Source organism: Arvicola amphibius, chromosome 1 (genome assembly GCF_903992535.2).
Source record: "Arvicola amphibius chromosome 1, mArvAmp1.2, whole genome shotgun sequence".
Lineage (NCBI taxonomy): Eukaryota > Metazoa > Chordata > Mammalia > Rodentia > Cricetidae > Arvicola > Arvicola amphibius.
Window position 1 is genome coordinate 30,271,923 of NC_052047.1, and position 14,968 is coordinate 30,286,890.

General features: G+C 44.1%; 1 protein-coding gene across 8 annotated transcripts in view; it reads left to right on the top strand.

The window, feature by feature from the left end:
* Positions 1 to 14,968, top strand: part of Fryl (FRY like transcription coactivator) — a 232,418-nt gene that overhangs the window by 127,118 nt on the left and 90,332 nt on the right. For all 8 annotated transcript variants that reach the window (XM_038321732.1, XM_038321751.1, XM_038321741.2 and 5 more), the window contains 6 exons: positions 6,436 to 6,515; positions 7,206 to 7,286; positions 9,513 to 9,681; positions 9,945 to 10,037; positions 11,662 to 11,760; positions 12,976 to 13,077. In XM_038321732.1, coding sequence (XP_038177660.1) covers positions 6,436 to 6,515; positions 7,206 to 7,286; positions 9,513 to 9,681; positions 9,945 to 10,037; positions 11,662 to 11,760; positions 12,976 to 13,077 — 624 coding nt within the window. The remainder of the gene's footprint in view (positions 1 to 6,435; positions 6,516 to 7,205; positions 7,287 to 9,512; positions 9,682 to 9,944; positions 10,038 to 11,661; positions 11,761 to 12,975; positions 13,078 to 14,968) is intronic.

The following is a 14,968-nucleotide window of genomic DNA, read 5'->3' on the forward strand; positions in this document are numbered from 1 at the left end:
GTTATCACCGACTCCAGCCCACGCAGTCACCAGATCATTTAACTTAATTACGTGTCTTTCCATTGCCCGAGGCTCGCTTGCTCTGTGCCTCTCCGTCCCTATTCTTTTTACCTCTATCTGCCACCCAAGATGCAGGATCATATTAGCAAGGATAAGCTAAATGGACCTTTTAGCTCTAAGTACTGTCTGCCCCTCATTCCACTACTTAATCTCTTTTTTTCTCCCACTGAATTTCCATGAGGTGGAAGCAAAAAAAATAAATAAATAATGCTAGGCATGTCATTTGTTAAAAATTAATAAAGGTGTGCATACAAATATACCTGTATTCATTTGATGATATTTTTTTAAGTTTAAACGTCTTTAAGACATATGTTATTAAAGGGTCATCCATGTATTTCTAGCTGTGGACTATGGTTGGAGAAGGAAAAAGAACACATTTTGCGTATGATGCGTTTGGATAGGACTTTCATTTTTGTTACTTTGGATGGGAAGTAAAAGAAGAGCAAATGCCAAATCTAAAAGTAACCCACACTCTACTTTGATTTAGTTAACGTAATATATACTTGGATTATGGGATTATTTATGCTTCGTGTTTCTTTTACATTGTTTATGAACAGGCAGTTATTTGAGAGCTGGAAATCTGAAAATAAAAAGCATAACAAAGACGTAAAAAAGATGAACGGATTCATCAGCAGTCAAAGTCACCTTACACGTTCAGTCGAAGTATATATTTTGTAAGGTGTTTTTGTTTGTTTGGTTGGTTTTGATGTTGTTGTTTTAGTAGATCTGGGAATCAGATTTCCTCTGTGTGGCTGCACTAACAGGCCAGGTTTGGTTTCTCTGATCTCTGAGTGTGGCCCGGATGCCATGATGCTAAAGCCAAAGTAACTGGGGCAGGACAGCCGCAGAGAGAAAGCGCCCTGGTGAACTTGACTGTCCCCCTGGGCTGAGGGCTAGCATCACTTCTGTGCTGAGGTCTGTGGGCCTGTAATGTGTGTGCCCCATTCCTACTCTCCGTAGTGCACCTTTGGCTCAACCCCGAGCTTAGGTGAGTGGGAGGGCAGTGGCCATACGCTCTTCTCTTCGTGCAGTGTACTGGACTTCCTTCTAGGCTCCTCACCGGACCCTGGTCTCTGGGATCTACCCCACAATAGCTTTTCTCCTTTGCGTGTGACTTGTGGGTTGGTTTCTGTTTTGTTGCGGTTGTTTTGTTTTTCCAACCAAAAAAATCACCTGTACTTGCACTGGCTTTAGAGCTCCAACCCACAAAGCAACCTGTGGTGTGCGTTGAAGGGGTGGGTACCTTCTCCCGCCCTCATCCTGCCCTGTCCCTCCTTTTTCTCAGAGTCCCGAGCCTCTGCCTCAGCCTCTATAGTCCACACCGCTCTTCTAACTCAGACATCCTTGGCAGCAAGGAACACAGGCCTTTTAGAAGTCTTGCTGGTTGGCTCATTTTTCAAGATCACTGCACAAGGCCTTGCTGACTCATAGCTCGCGGGACTCGAGCGTGAGACAACAATGTGTCGCCTCTGATAATGACTCGGTTTCTGATGCCCTTCCCTCATCCTTGACCATCACCTCACACCAGAGTTCAGACATACCCAGTCAGAGATAAGCCAGTTGCTGAGGACTTAGGCTCACGACTTCTGAAACTCTTTGTAGGGATTCTCCACAAAATGGCAGAATTGTTTTTGTCTTAAATTAGTTTCTCTAAACCTATAGAAAACGAAATAACAATCAATAGAAGTTTCTCATTTCCTCGTGTCACAATGACACAGAGCTTCCTAAATCTCAGAGTAATTGACTTGCTATATCTTGAATTTGCTAGTGCTTTTCTGTTATGTTGTTACTGGTAGGGGTACTTGGGGTACTAAAGTATCGGTACACCGGGCTCAGTGTTGAAGAGTAGTAACTGCTCACATGACTTAGTCTTCGACCTTATAGCATAAATTGTCTGTCCCTGGATAACAGTTATATGGTCACTACTACCCATGTTTTGAACTCTGTGCCATGCATGAAGGATTCTGTAATCTTTGTGCCAGCTGATCATTGTCATTGTTGGGAGGTGGCCAAGGCACATACTGTGTGTCTTGTGTGCTGGGGAGCTTAGGCTGAGTTGTTTTCCACCAGCCCTTTGTCCGCTGTGTAAAAGGATGCGCACAATATACTTCTGTTCCATCGTGAGAACTGAATTCCGTAGTACTTGGTGGATGGGAGATTCCCAGGCAGTGCCCTCTGCTGTCCTCAGTTGTAGTGATGTGGTGGTGACTACTGGGTCGTTCATTTGCTTTTAATAATAAGAACTTTCTATTTATTACTAAAAATCAGTGCTATGACATTAGATGAAAACGGCCAGTGTCTTTTCAAATTAATGTTTCAATCATAACAAGTTGGTATGAAAACAAGTTAATTTAAAAATGAAATCAAATAATAATATTTTACCATGGGGGGGGAAACTAACTCAAGATCAAAAAAATATATTTAAAAAAAAAGTAATACGGAGGACTGGGTAGATGGCTCAGTGGATAAATTGCCTGCTGTGTACCCATGAGGACCTGAGTTCAGATCCCCGACATTCATCTAAAAACTGAGTATGGGGCGAGCACCTATAACCCCCTCGCTGGGGGTACGATACAGGAGAATCCTTGGAGCTCACTGACCTGTCAATCTAATAGGATTGTTGCATCCAAGTCACTGAGGGACCTGTCTGAACAAGTGGGTTGGGGAAGCGATGGAGCAGGCTTTCTCAGCCTCAGCGCCCCCCTCCCCCACTCGCACACAGACAGGAGCGCTCACCCACAGTCATACATCATATACACACACCACACCATAACAATAATTAAAAATAACGTAGAGACACCCTGACTTTCACATCCAAGCTCCATGCACACACACACATTCAGAAGAACGGTAGGTGGCTAAGGCCAGCGGTAGGCTTTAGTGTTGTAACCAGGGCTTTACGGTGCCGATAGAATCTTGTTTCACCAGCACGCCGGCAGTTAGAGGCTTCGGAATGCTTTGGGGTTTATACCGAGTTTTCATTGTTCATTGAGACTTTGAGGCCATGAGCAGGGTGAGAAACCCTTCCGTGGAGGGGTTTTCATCTGTGGGTGGGATACTGAGCACTTTCAGGTGCACAGCAGTGCGGCATATGTCGGGAAGGCCCAAGGCATGCTGGGGAAGGTAGGCGGGAGGGGCTTGCTCTCTTGCTGTAGGTCACCATGAGGAAACGGATATGGTCACCTTCAGGAGTGAGGGATATGGTCACCTTCAGGAGTGAGCCCCCGTGACTCACTAGCGCTCCTGTGATTTTGTGATGTGATGCAATAAGAAGATAAGATTTAGTGAGGTGGCCACTGGAATAAACCACAGGTATTGTGTGGTGCATACCGCGTTCACCCTTCTGGAATGTTCCAGTAGAACAAAGACTGCAGCTAATGCCACAACAACTGTTAGATGTGAAAACTTTGAGAATATTACCCTATAGAAGTAGACTTCTTTCTATCTGAGCTGATAGATCCTGCTCCATTTTTTGGCCATTCGGCTAAAGCCGTTTTCACTCTTGAAATAAGGAATTAGAGATGGTTGTGACCGTGTTCAGTTCTGGAAGTCAAGTCCTAGAGTTCTCGTCTCCTGCCGTAAATTTCCTTTCTATCTTCTTCATGCATCCAGCGTTCTTTTCTGGCTGTAAGTCTGAGCAGACCAGATAGATACTCTGTCCTCATCAGTTTCCTTGTTTAGATACATTTTGCGTGTGTGTAGTTTAGAGCCTAGGAACATAGAATGTTTAAAGCCAACCCTAGAAATTTATCTCCCTCATGTATAGAGGGCAAATACCTACCCGGTAAGCCTGTTGTAAGTGGTGTGAACATTGTCCACAAAACTGTGAGACACCTCTGCAATGGGCATGTTTAAAACGCTGAGCGTGGTGGTCTTAGCATAGAGTAATAGTGAACGCTGAGCGGCCAAGTGCTGTCCTGGCTGAGGTGGGGAGAACTCAGGAGTCTCCAGGGCCGACACAGTATTTGGAAGATGTCATGGGTTTAAGGCACCTTGCATTTCACACCAGAGTTCCCTGTGAGGAAATCAGTGTGGGGAAACCAGAACATAGTTCACCACATGAAGTACCCGTTCCCCGCAAATCAAGCCACTCAGAAGGTGGAGTCACATGATGTTGAGGCTACAGACACCTGGGCCTGGCCTGCATGTGAGCATTATGAGTGGGGAGTTGAATTCTGGGAGCTGAACTGCTCGTTCAGGCACATCTTGCTTTGTGTGTTTGAGGTCTGACATCATGGCAGATGTTTGCCCCGGTTAGATAACGGGTTAGTGGCCTGACTGACCGAAACTTACAGGACAGAGCAGCGCTTCCAACGATCTCCTTGTTCCCTTGGGTGCTCTGCCATATGCTGTTGTCCCAGTGCAGGAATATTGGTCTGGGGCATAACAGAGTCATGCCATCTACTTCCGTGAGGTTTGGCCCTGTTACCCTTCCTTCCCCTTGACTTGGCTTCCAGTGCCTCCAGCCTCTACTCGTCCCTCCATCTGCATTTCCAGATGGTAACTTCAGAGAAAGGTGGCTGAGGGTGAGCGGACAGGGCGACTCTCCCTTTGTAACGCCCCAAAGCGCATTCTCTCGGGACTGGGAAATACGGGTGTGCACTGCATGTGCCCCAGAGAAGAAACTCAAGTTTGTCTAGCAAGTAGAAGCAGCGCGGGTTTAAATAGTGTCGCTTTGTGCCATCCTGCCAGCATAACGGCCTCTGCCGGGGCAGCAGGGACCCTAAGAGACTTAAACTCGGGTCTGTAGACTGTTGTCATTCCCTCATAGGAGGAGGCTCCGGGAGTGTCACGGGACCCTCAGCTGTGTTCCTAGCCCTCCCTCTGACACCTCCCAGCCAGCTGTCTATAGTTCTGCCACAGCCGCCTCTTGCCTTGTAGTTCTGAGAAGTCCTAGAATATGCAGAAAGAGGAAATGCATTCGTGTGGACATCATCACCCAAGTTCACCTTACTGGTATATAGGTATTGTCAAAGATTCTAGAGAAGTCTGATGCCTCTGTGGTTTTGTTTCTCATCACATTGGACCTCAGGTTTCCGGAACTGGATAAGTCATGATTCGAGATACAGTTATCATTGCTGTCTTTTGTGGCTGGCTGTGTTTGTTGGTTTTAAATGTTTACATGTGAGCCTACTGCTGAGTTTGGCGACCATGGTTTAAACCTAATTACATAGATTTCAAGTTCATTCTTTGCTAGCCTCCTGCCTTACTAGTCTGCTAATTTTTGTAATAGTTTCTTAGTTTTAAATATGTTTTATATGAATTTCAGTATTAGTGGATTTTATTTATTATCACCTAGGACTTACTTTTCACTCACAATCGGTTACTAAGATCAGTCAGTATGATGTCACTCTTGCTGTCTTCTTAGGCGCGTAACCGTTACTGTGGGAAAATGGGAAAGTAGGCTGAAGAGGTGGCCCATGATTAAGACTCTTAGTGCTCTTGAAGAGGGCACACCCAAGCTTGATCCCAGCACTCGTGTTGGGCAGCTCACAATTGCCTGTGACTCCAGATCCTGGGGACCCAACACTGCTGACTTCCACGGACACCTACACTCGCATGCACAGACCCTAGACGGAACTAAAAAGAATATAAGAATATATAAATCTTTTTCCAAAACAGAGAAAGTGTCTTGTTCTGCTATAGTTTCAATAACTAGAGACTTACACAGTAAATTGACAAGAGACCAAGTGACAGGCCAAGGGATTTACTGTATCTGCATACGGAGGCCTTTATAAGCTAGAAATACGCACGGAAAGAAGGGTTTATACCCAGACGTTTGTATACTGTTTTGACAGAGTATTAACTTGTGACTTAAACGTATTTTGGACTTGTAGAGGCAGCGCATTACGGGGAGGTGAATACAGGAGAGGACACCTGGTAGCTAACAGTGGCTTAATCAGACCTTTTTACGCTGCCCCATCTCGTGCTGACCTCCTGTCTCCAGGAATAATGGCTGGTGTCCTCCTGGTTCAAAGGCCTTCATCAGGGTGAAGTCCTCCAGAAAGTGAAACTCACTCCTGGCTGTAGATAGCTCGGGAGAGAGAGCTTCACACCTGTCGTCTCTTACCTGCACCTCACAAAGCCTCTTGTGGGTAATGTGCAGTGATCCCTTCACTCGATCTTGCGCTGCGTGGAAAGTGCCACGCACCACGCACCACACCAGTGTATAGGTGTACAGCCTCTCTTACTTGTATTACCTTTCCGGCTCACTGTTCTCACACTTAGTGTTTCCCATTGGGTAGCTTGTGCATGTTCCGTCTTCATTTCTTAAAATATGTGCATTGCCTTAGGAACAGCTCGTTGATAGAATTGAAATGGCTGAGACTGTGCTGTTTACATCTTCCTGACATGATACTTCTCTTTAATTTCCAGATTCCTGTTCACCCTGTGCCCGACCCCTTAGTTCACGAGGTTCTAAACCTAGCTTTTAAGCACTTTAAGCACAAGGAAGGGTAAGTATTAACTACTGCTTTTCTTCCGTACTCCAGATTCAGACTGTTTAAGTAAAGTTTGAAATCCCTCCTCATCACTCTGGTTTGGGCTGTCTCCTGGTTACTGTGTTGTCTACACTGGCCTTGAACTCTCACTCACTGTGTCTCTGCCTCCTCGATGCTGGAACGACAGGCATGCATTACCATGCCTGGATCTCAAGTTTGAATTCTATAAAGAGTTCAAAACAGTTATCTCCCAATTATTTTTAGTCTTTCCCGAATGTAGGAAAAAGTTTGTAAAAAGTAGCCCTTTGGGTTTGATTTGTAAGAATCAGAATGTTAAATTTCGTGGCAAATTAAAATGTATACAGAAGAAAATTCCTGTGGTTTTTGTCCTATAAGTAAGTTCTCAGTGAAGATGTCTCTAAACTCTGGGAAAGAATTACTGATTGATTCTTCTTCTCCTTTCTGGTTTTGTTTTGTTTTTTAGTTTGCTTTTGTGACAGGTTTTTACTCTGTAGCCCAGGCTGGTCCGGAACTCGCTATGTGGCTCATGTTAGCCTCACACTGCTTGTCATCCTCCTGCCTCTGCTTCCCAGATCCTGGGAATCTAAGTGTGAGCCACCACACCTGGCTTGCTGATAAGGAATTTTAAGTGTCTCGAGAGAATACATTTAATAAGACACTGTGTTCTTTCTGTTCTTGTTTTAGATATTCAGGAACCAACACTGGGAACGTCCATGTCATTGCGGACTTGTACGCAGAGGTGATTGGCGTTCTTGCCCAGTCAAAGTAAGCCTCAGAGCCATTGTCCGTGCTGGACTCTAGAGAGATTTGTTCCAACCTTGCTGACTGTGCGCCATAGAGACCCCAAGCAAGGCCCATTCCTCAACTACACAGCTTGCATTTATTTATTTGTGTGTGTGTGTGTGTGTATGTGTGTGTTCATCTTGAGTCAAGTCAGAAGTTTTCCAGGAGAGTCAGGACATTGCTTCAACCCCATTTTTTAAGAATTCTATGAGAAATGTTTTCAAAGAGTGTTTATCTAGAGCTGTGGGCAGAGCTAATTAATTTTATTGTTTCCAGTCGAGCGCTTGTATTCCTTAGCCTGCACTGAAGTGAATTCTAATCATCTTGTTCTAATATGAAATAGTTTTCAGTATCAGGGATCAATACCAAGTAAGGAAAGATAAACGATACTGGATTGTTCCAGGACAGAGCTTGGCTTGGCTCTTTAGGAGCCTTACCTGGATGGACTTGGAAGAGACATTGGCCCTAAACTCAACACGAGGCAATCTTTGTAAGTTCTTAAGCAAGCTTGATTCTCATCTGTGCTCCCCAGTTTGCATTTTCTTTTTTTTTTTTCTTTCTTTTTTTTTTTTTTTTTTTTTTGGTTTTTCGAGACAGGGTTTCTCTGCAGCTTTAGAGCCTGTCCTGGCGCTAGCTCTTGTAGACCAGGCTGGTCTCGAACTCACAGAGATCCGCCTGCCTCTGCCTCCCGAGTGCTGGGATTAAAGGCGTGCGCCACCACTGCCCGGCTCCCCAGTTTGCATTTTCACATTCAGCATTGTATATTATTTAGTACATATCAATCTTTTTTTTATTCTGGGGACCCTTTGTGTAGCTCATGCCGTAAGACTTAGAGCATAGTTCGAGTGTTTTAATTGATCAAGCCTCCCAAAATAGCACCTTGATGTCTCATTTCCACTTAGCCAGCAACCTTCCTTAACTCAGGTGAATGGACACAAAATCCTAGCTAAAAGCAGCAATATATTTTTCTTTATATTGTAATTCATGGGATTTTTTAAAAAAAAATAAAATGTGTCTCAGTCTTAGAAGCATCAATCAGATATTTCAATCCAATCCAATATAATATAGCAAGCTAGATGCTGGAGAGCGCTAAGTTATGTGGCCACGTTAACTCTGTGTGGTAGGAAAAGGGAGGTTAAATGGCTGGGAGATTTGTGGGACTAACCTCACTCATTTAGTTGTGAGAGAAAGAAATACAGCACCATTGAGCAACGCTGCAGCGTTCCCTCTTGTGTGCATGCGTGTGTGCGGTGCGGTACGTGCGTGCGTGCGTGCCTGTGGAGCATGGAGACGTGCAAAGGGAGGCAAAGCACAAGAGACTCAAAGCACTTGAGGGGCAGGGCGCATGCCCACTAAGGAGCCAGGAAGGAGCTTGACAAAGGCTTGGTGTTTGTATCTTCTTTGATTGTAGCGATTTCAATTCAGTCTTTGATGGTCCCTGAGGATTTGAGGATTTTGTTGTTGTTGCTGTTTTCTTGAGACAAGTCTCCCCGTAGTAGCCTAGGTTGGCCTGGAATGGAACTTGATATAGTGCCTAGAATGGCCTCATACTCTCAGCAGGCCGTCTGTCCCAGCCTCCGATTCCCTGCAGGCGCCAGAGTTCTTGACTGTAGAATAGCTTCTTAAACTGTAAGTGAAGAAATGCTAGTCACAACGATTGGGTTGTTGATTTAAATTCGGGATCGTGCTCACATTTCTCGGGCCTCACACAGGGAGATCAGCACCCTTTCTCTGTGTCTCTGCACATAAGATACTGATTTTCAGGTCTAATTAATACCCTACAATTGATTGGTTGTCTCTTTGAATTAATTTGTAGTTCCTGATCCATTGTATCTGGCATGTATCTGGCATAAGAAACTTAGGAAGGGGCTTTAACATTTGTAGACAATCTTATGTATGCAACGGTGTGTTTTGAGGATGTTATTTGCTGTTATTTCATTGTTAATAAATAAATAGCAGCGGTGCTATATCAATGACTCAAGAAAATATCCTCTGTGATTTCTCCTTTCGCAGCTCCTGACTTTAAAATAAGCCCAGAGTGCGTTAACACGACACAGATTCCACTATGTGTGTTTTTCTGGTCATTCTGATGAAGGCCGAGAAAGGAGGTGCCCTTCGGGCTGGATGGCCTTTGATTTCACCCTAGAGGTCACATGGGAAGCTACTGTTTTTGGTTCTGGTCAGATGATGTTTCCATGTGTATTAAAGGTTTCAGGCGGTCAGGAAGAAGTTCGTGACCGAGTTAAAAGAGCTACGACAAAAGGAGCAGAGTCCGCACGTGGTTCAGAGTGTCATCAGCTTGATAATGGGAATGAAGTTTTTCCGAGTGAAGATGTACCCTGTGGAAGATTTCGAGGCATCGTTTCAGTTCATGCAGGTGACATCATCCTCGGGGCTGGTAGCTGCAGTTAGCCAACACTGCCTGGTCTTCTTCCTTTTAATGCCATTGTTACTGGTTGGTTTTTTTTTTCCCTCTTTAATTCTACGTGAGATAACTCTCCTTGGTGTGGAGTGACTGTCTTAACTTCAGGCTGTCTTTCCCTCAGCTTTGTGGTAAAATAAGCAAGTGTTCATGAAAATGTGATATTGCGGATCCTTTAACCTCTTGCCAATCTAAACTTCCCCTTTTTCCCCTTCAAGGAATGCGCTCAGTATTTCTTAGAAGTAAAAGATAAGGATATAAAACATGCGCTCGCTGGTTTATTTGTGGAGATTCTTATCCCCGTAGCTGCTGTAAGTATATATGCATATCTTCATACATATGTCTTTGTCATATAAAAAAAAAAAAGTACTTCCCTCTCTTTCCTAAAAACTCTTACAAGGCCATGAGCCCATGCCAGCCTCAGTTGCCTCGTGTGCTCCCTGCTCCCTGGAGGTCCATTTGTTATGTTGACGGGCATAGATTACTATAGAAGTAGGTATGTAGATTCTAGGGCAAATCTAGCCTCCTTTGTCTTGGCGAGATATGGGAGCCAATTGCCTTTTATTCAGATTTCACTCCACTTAGAATTTTAGTGAGATATTTATTTTCAAGTGGAAAATTTAAGCTGCCTTGGCTTTCTCTTTTCCGTGTTGTCTGGCGGCCCGTGTGTTTTTATGGATTGCCCGACATGCTCCTGCACCGCTCCTGGAGCATGCTCAGGAGAGGCGCGTGTCGGAAGATGGTTGTCGTTTAACAAGAAGCTGAGAAGGTGGAATATCAGTGACAGCGTCTGGCACAGCCCCTATAACTGCCTTTGCTATTAAATCAGTGTTAAATAAGGAAGGGGTTTTGTTTGTTTGTTTTTGGTTGGTTTTTGGAAGTGGGTACAAATAAATCCATGAATTAAAGGTTTGCAGCCGACACCATCAGCCTAAGCGTTATATTTAGTCCCGTGAACTGGATTCACTTTATTATCAGACAAAGCTATCTTTATTTTTAAAAAAAAACACCAAACAACCACGTCAGTCACCGCCTGTCATCTGTTACCTACAGTGACTTTCCTCAAGTCCATTTGCTCTCTCAAGTATGTGGGGTAGCGCCTCTCCATGGGAATTTTGTGGGGACAGACCTCAGTCCATAACCCCAGTGCTATGTAAAAGTGATGTCTTGTTCCTGGAACATTTTACATCTCTGACGACCTCCTTCCCCTCTTCACCCGTCTTCGTTCCTTCCTTGTCTACTGTTTTCTGTGTATCAGGGACTCTACTGTGCATTAGAAAATAGAGACACCAGTAAGCTAGGAAAGATTCTGTATGATTCTCGAGCTTCTTCCTGGCATGCAAACAGAATAAACTTGGATGTAGCATATGTAAGATGTCATGTTATGGCAAGCACTGTGAAGAACTTGCGTGGGTGCCCAGAAGGGAAGATTGGCTAAGGGTAGGGGAGTTGAACTCTTAAATAGAGTCTGGTTATGTAAGTACCATCTTGAGAGTGTCGATGACAACTGAGCAAACACGAAGGGTGTAAGGAAGAAAGATGTGTTCTGTCTGGGGAAGGAGCATCCCATGCCAGGAAGATGCTATGGCTTGTCCCGTCTCCCAGGGGCAAAGCCTTAGGAGCCAAGGCTGGAAGGGTTCAACTTAGATCTCACTCCCGATAGAGTTCATCCAAAAGGCCCCTCTGAGTCCTCACGGGGATACAGGTGGCTGTCATCCCCACACCTCCTGTCTGCTTGCTTTCCTTCTCCTCTTGTTCCTGCAAGCCACTGACCAGGTTTGCTTTATTAACATAACATTTGGTGCTCAAGACTCCTCTGTAAATCTCAGTGAATCATTAACTCTCTTCAGACAACGCAGAGAGTTCTCAGGAGGCCACGGTTGTCGTTTACTGGTTGGTAGTAACCGGTTCTCTCTGTTTGTCTTCCCTCCCCAGGCTGTTAAAAATGAAGTCAATGTCCCCTGTTTGAAAAATTTTGTGGAGATGCTGTACCAGACTACGTTCGAACTGAGTTCCAGGAAGAAGCACTCACTGGTACCCAGAAGTGTTTAAACATCCATGTGTTTTGTAGCAATTGGTTTATGATTCCTGCAGAGACTGAAGAGACGTGTAAAACGTGAAATTGCAGGACACCCAGAGTGTAGGACAGGGAAGACGGCACATGTGTTTTCTCCTGTTCCATTTTAGATTTTCCACTTTTTATTTTTAAAGGAAAAAAAAAAGTTGCCAGGCATATTACAGCACACGGCTTTAATCCCAGCACTTGGGAGGCCGAGGCAGGAGGATCTCTGTGAGTTTGAAGCCAGTCTGGTCTACACGGCAAGTTCCAGGACAGCCAGGGCTAATTAGAGAAACCCTGTAGGAAAAAGAGGGAGGGTGGAGAAGAGAGAGGAAAAGTTTATTGAGTAACCTGTAAGAAACCTGGAATACTGCCTACCAGATGGCCTTCTCTCGTTTTACTGCCTTTGTGTTTAATGGGTTCTCCAGACTTCCTGCTCAGTGTTTACCTGTCTTGACAGGTGCTTTAAATTTTATATTACTATATGCTGAATATAGTTTTATATTTATATTATATTAAACCATAAGTTCTTTTATTTCATACCATAAACCTGTATTTGAAAGCATCATTTTTTAAGAACTACCCCTGTGTAATTTCATCACTTCCGGTCGGAAACTGAAGGCAATTTCTTCCCCAGTAAACCCGGCCACTTCACACGACCTTTCTGCAGTTGGGGGAAAGTGTGGAGAACCGGTCAATGTTGACTGTTCACATTCGTATGAAATAAGCATGGCGCTTGCTCGTGCCAGACGTTGCCCTAAACGCTTTGCGTTCTTTGGCACACGCTAAGCCTCCCGTCTCGGCAGGGTGTTCGTGATTCCTGCTTCTCTCTTCCCTGTTTGGAACATAAGCTGCCATAGCCTCGTGTTCGTCCAGAGTTAGCTGAAACTCAAATGCCAGTTTGACCTTTGGTCTGTCCAGAGCCCAGTAATGGGGAAAGGATGGGACAATCCAGGAGGAAGGGAAGAACTTGTCCTAAATCGGGAGACACTTGCTTCAGGAAGTGGTCTCATGGAATGGGACATTTCTCATTCCTTGTCTGTCTAGGACATGATATTTTGTATTGAAAATGGGGAAGCTGTGTAAAAGGTCTTTAATTTTTTTCCTTTGAGAGTGTAAATGAAGCCGTCATTCATGAGTCCTGCAGCTCTCTGTGAAGATATTAATTCTCTTCTCCCTGTCTCTCACAGGCTTTGTACCCACTAATTACCTGTCTTCTCTGTGTCAGTCAGAAACAGTTTTTTTTAAATAACTGGCATATTTTCCTACAAAACTGTTTGTCGCATTTAAAGGTAAGACCCTCTCACACCCCTGCCCTCTGGACACTGTCTGGGCTGTGTTCCTCTCTCTGTAACCACTGAACAGTAAATAGCAAACACTTGCGTTTCCCATGGTGTATTTGAATAATGTATTTGTGATGGACTGTACTTCTCTAGGGAATCATATGGAAATTAATTAATTCTTTGCTTGATTCATATTAATGCAGAATTGTGTATTTTCAAGGATCATTGCATCGCCTTAGATGTAGTGATAGTTACTTACAAAGACAATTACCAGGAATTTCGAATGAACTGTTATTTAATCTCACAAAACCCTCCACATACTTACTTCGTCTTTCATTTTAAGAAAGTTCAGTAATGTTGGCTCAAGCCCGAGTCACTTGCAAAAGCCATGATGGTAAACTGTCCCCCCCCCCAAACCACTGTGCTGCAGTAAGTGTGCGCAGGCAGATCTGAACACGGGGTACCGGGTCCTCTTGACGCTGTTGTGACCTGAAAGGAGGCATCCTTGTTACTAACGCCGTCTGGCCCGTCCACGCCTGTGCTTTCTTGGTGTGGACAGCATGACTGTGAGAGTCTGTAGCCAGAGCTCCTCTGCTGGCTTCATCCTCACTTCTCTTTGGCTAGGCACACAGTTAACGTCTGACTCTAGAGGAGCGACTAGCTTCACCCGAATATGAATTCACAACTGTCGTATGAATGCAGTTTGATGAGGCTCCTCAAGTGTCTGCTTACAAGTCAGAAGTGTAATCGAGGTGGTCCATCCCTTCCTGTTCTTTGTCTAAGTCACACTGGATCCTGAAAACCCGACGTTTTGACAATAGTAAAACCAGGGCTCAGATAGGTTAAATGAAGGTCTCAGACCAAGTGAACAAAAGAACTCTTTCAACCTTCAGAGTAGGAAGGTATATGAAGGATGTACGTGTTCAAAAACCATTTGTGACTGTTTCTCCCTATTACACAGGCATTCGGTTGTATTCTTAGACTAGATCAAGTTGATCAGACTCTTGGGTCTCACACCCAGGAAAGAAACACTGTCAGTTACTTACATGGCAATTGTTCCTGTCCTTATTTTGATCATTCACATGGAGATAGGCACTAAGGGGGAACGTACCATTTTTCTGAGTCAACTCGCTTTCTTCTGAAAGGTTTTTAAGATGTGCATTTAGTGTTTCCGGGAGACTGCGCTGTTCCATGACAGTTCATACCTTTCTGTTGCTTTGTTGAAGTTTCTTTATATCTTCGTTTCCACCTAACATACTTACAATATTTTCACAGCACCTTAACTCCGCACCCCCCCCCCATTTTTTTTCTTTTTTTTTGTCTTGAGGCTTTCATTTAAAATGCTGTTTCCTTTGAACCCTTACCTCCTGTTTACTGGTTCTGGCACATTGTTCATTTATGTGAATGGCTGTATCAATCTGCCAGGCTAAAGGAGATAAGAGCCACGCAGCATAGCATGACTATTTGGATGACAGTTGTCTTGGCCATTAACCCTTAACCTACTTTAAGGCTCTATTCAGCAGAAATTGTGTGACTTGGGCTCTCGCTCATTAAACTTCCAATCCTGTGGCTACTGTGCTTAGCTGTGGAAGGAGTTTGACACATTCTAAGAAATGTTACCTAGTCATGTGCCATAATAAGTTATATTTTATTTCTCTTATTTATTGGAAAATTAAATCAAAGGCCTTTTCTAATCAATTACCCAATGCAAGTAATCTTTTGATTAAAAAAATCCATCTAAACTTTTTTCACTTAATTGCCACCACTCCTTAGGATTCCTTTTTCTAATATTTACTGGATGCTAGGTGGATTGTATCTTGTCATTTCCACTGTAGCCGAGGCAGAAAAGAGGACAAATGGCCTCTGTGTACATAGCCAGTAGTGATGGAGATGGATTTGC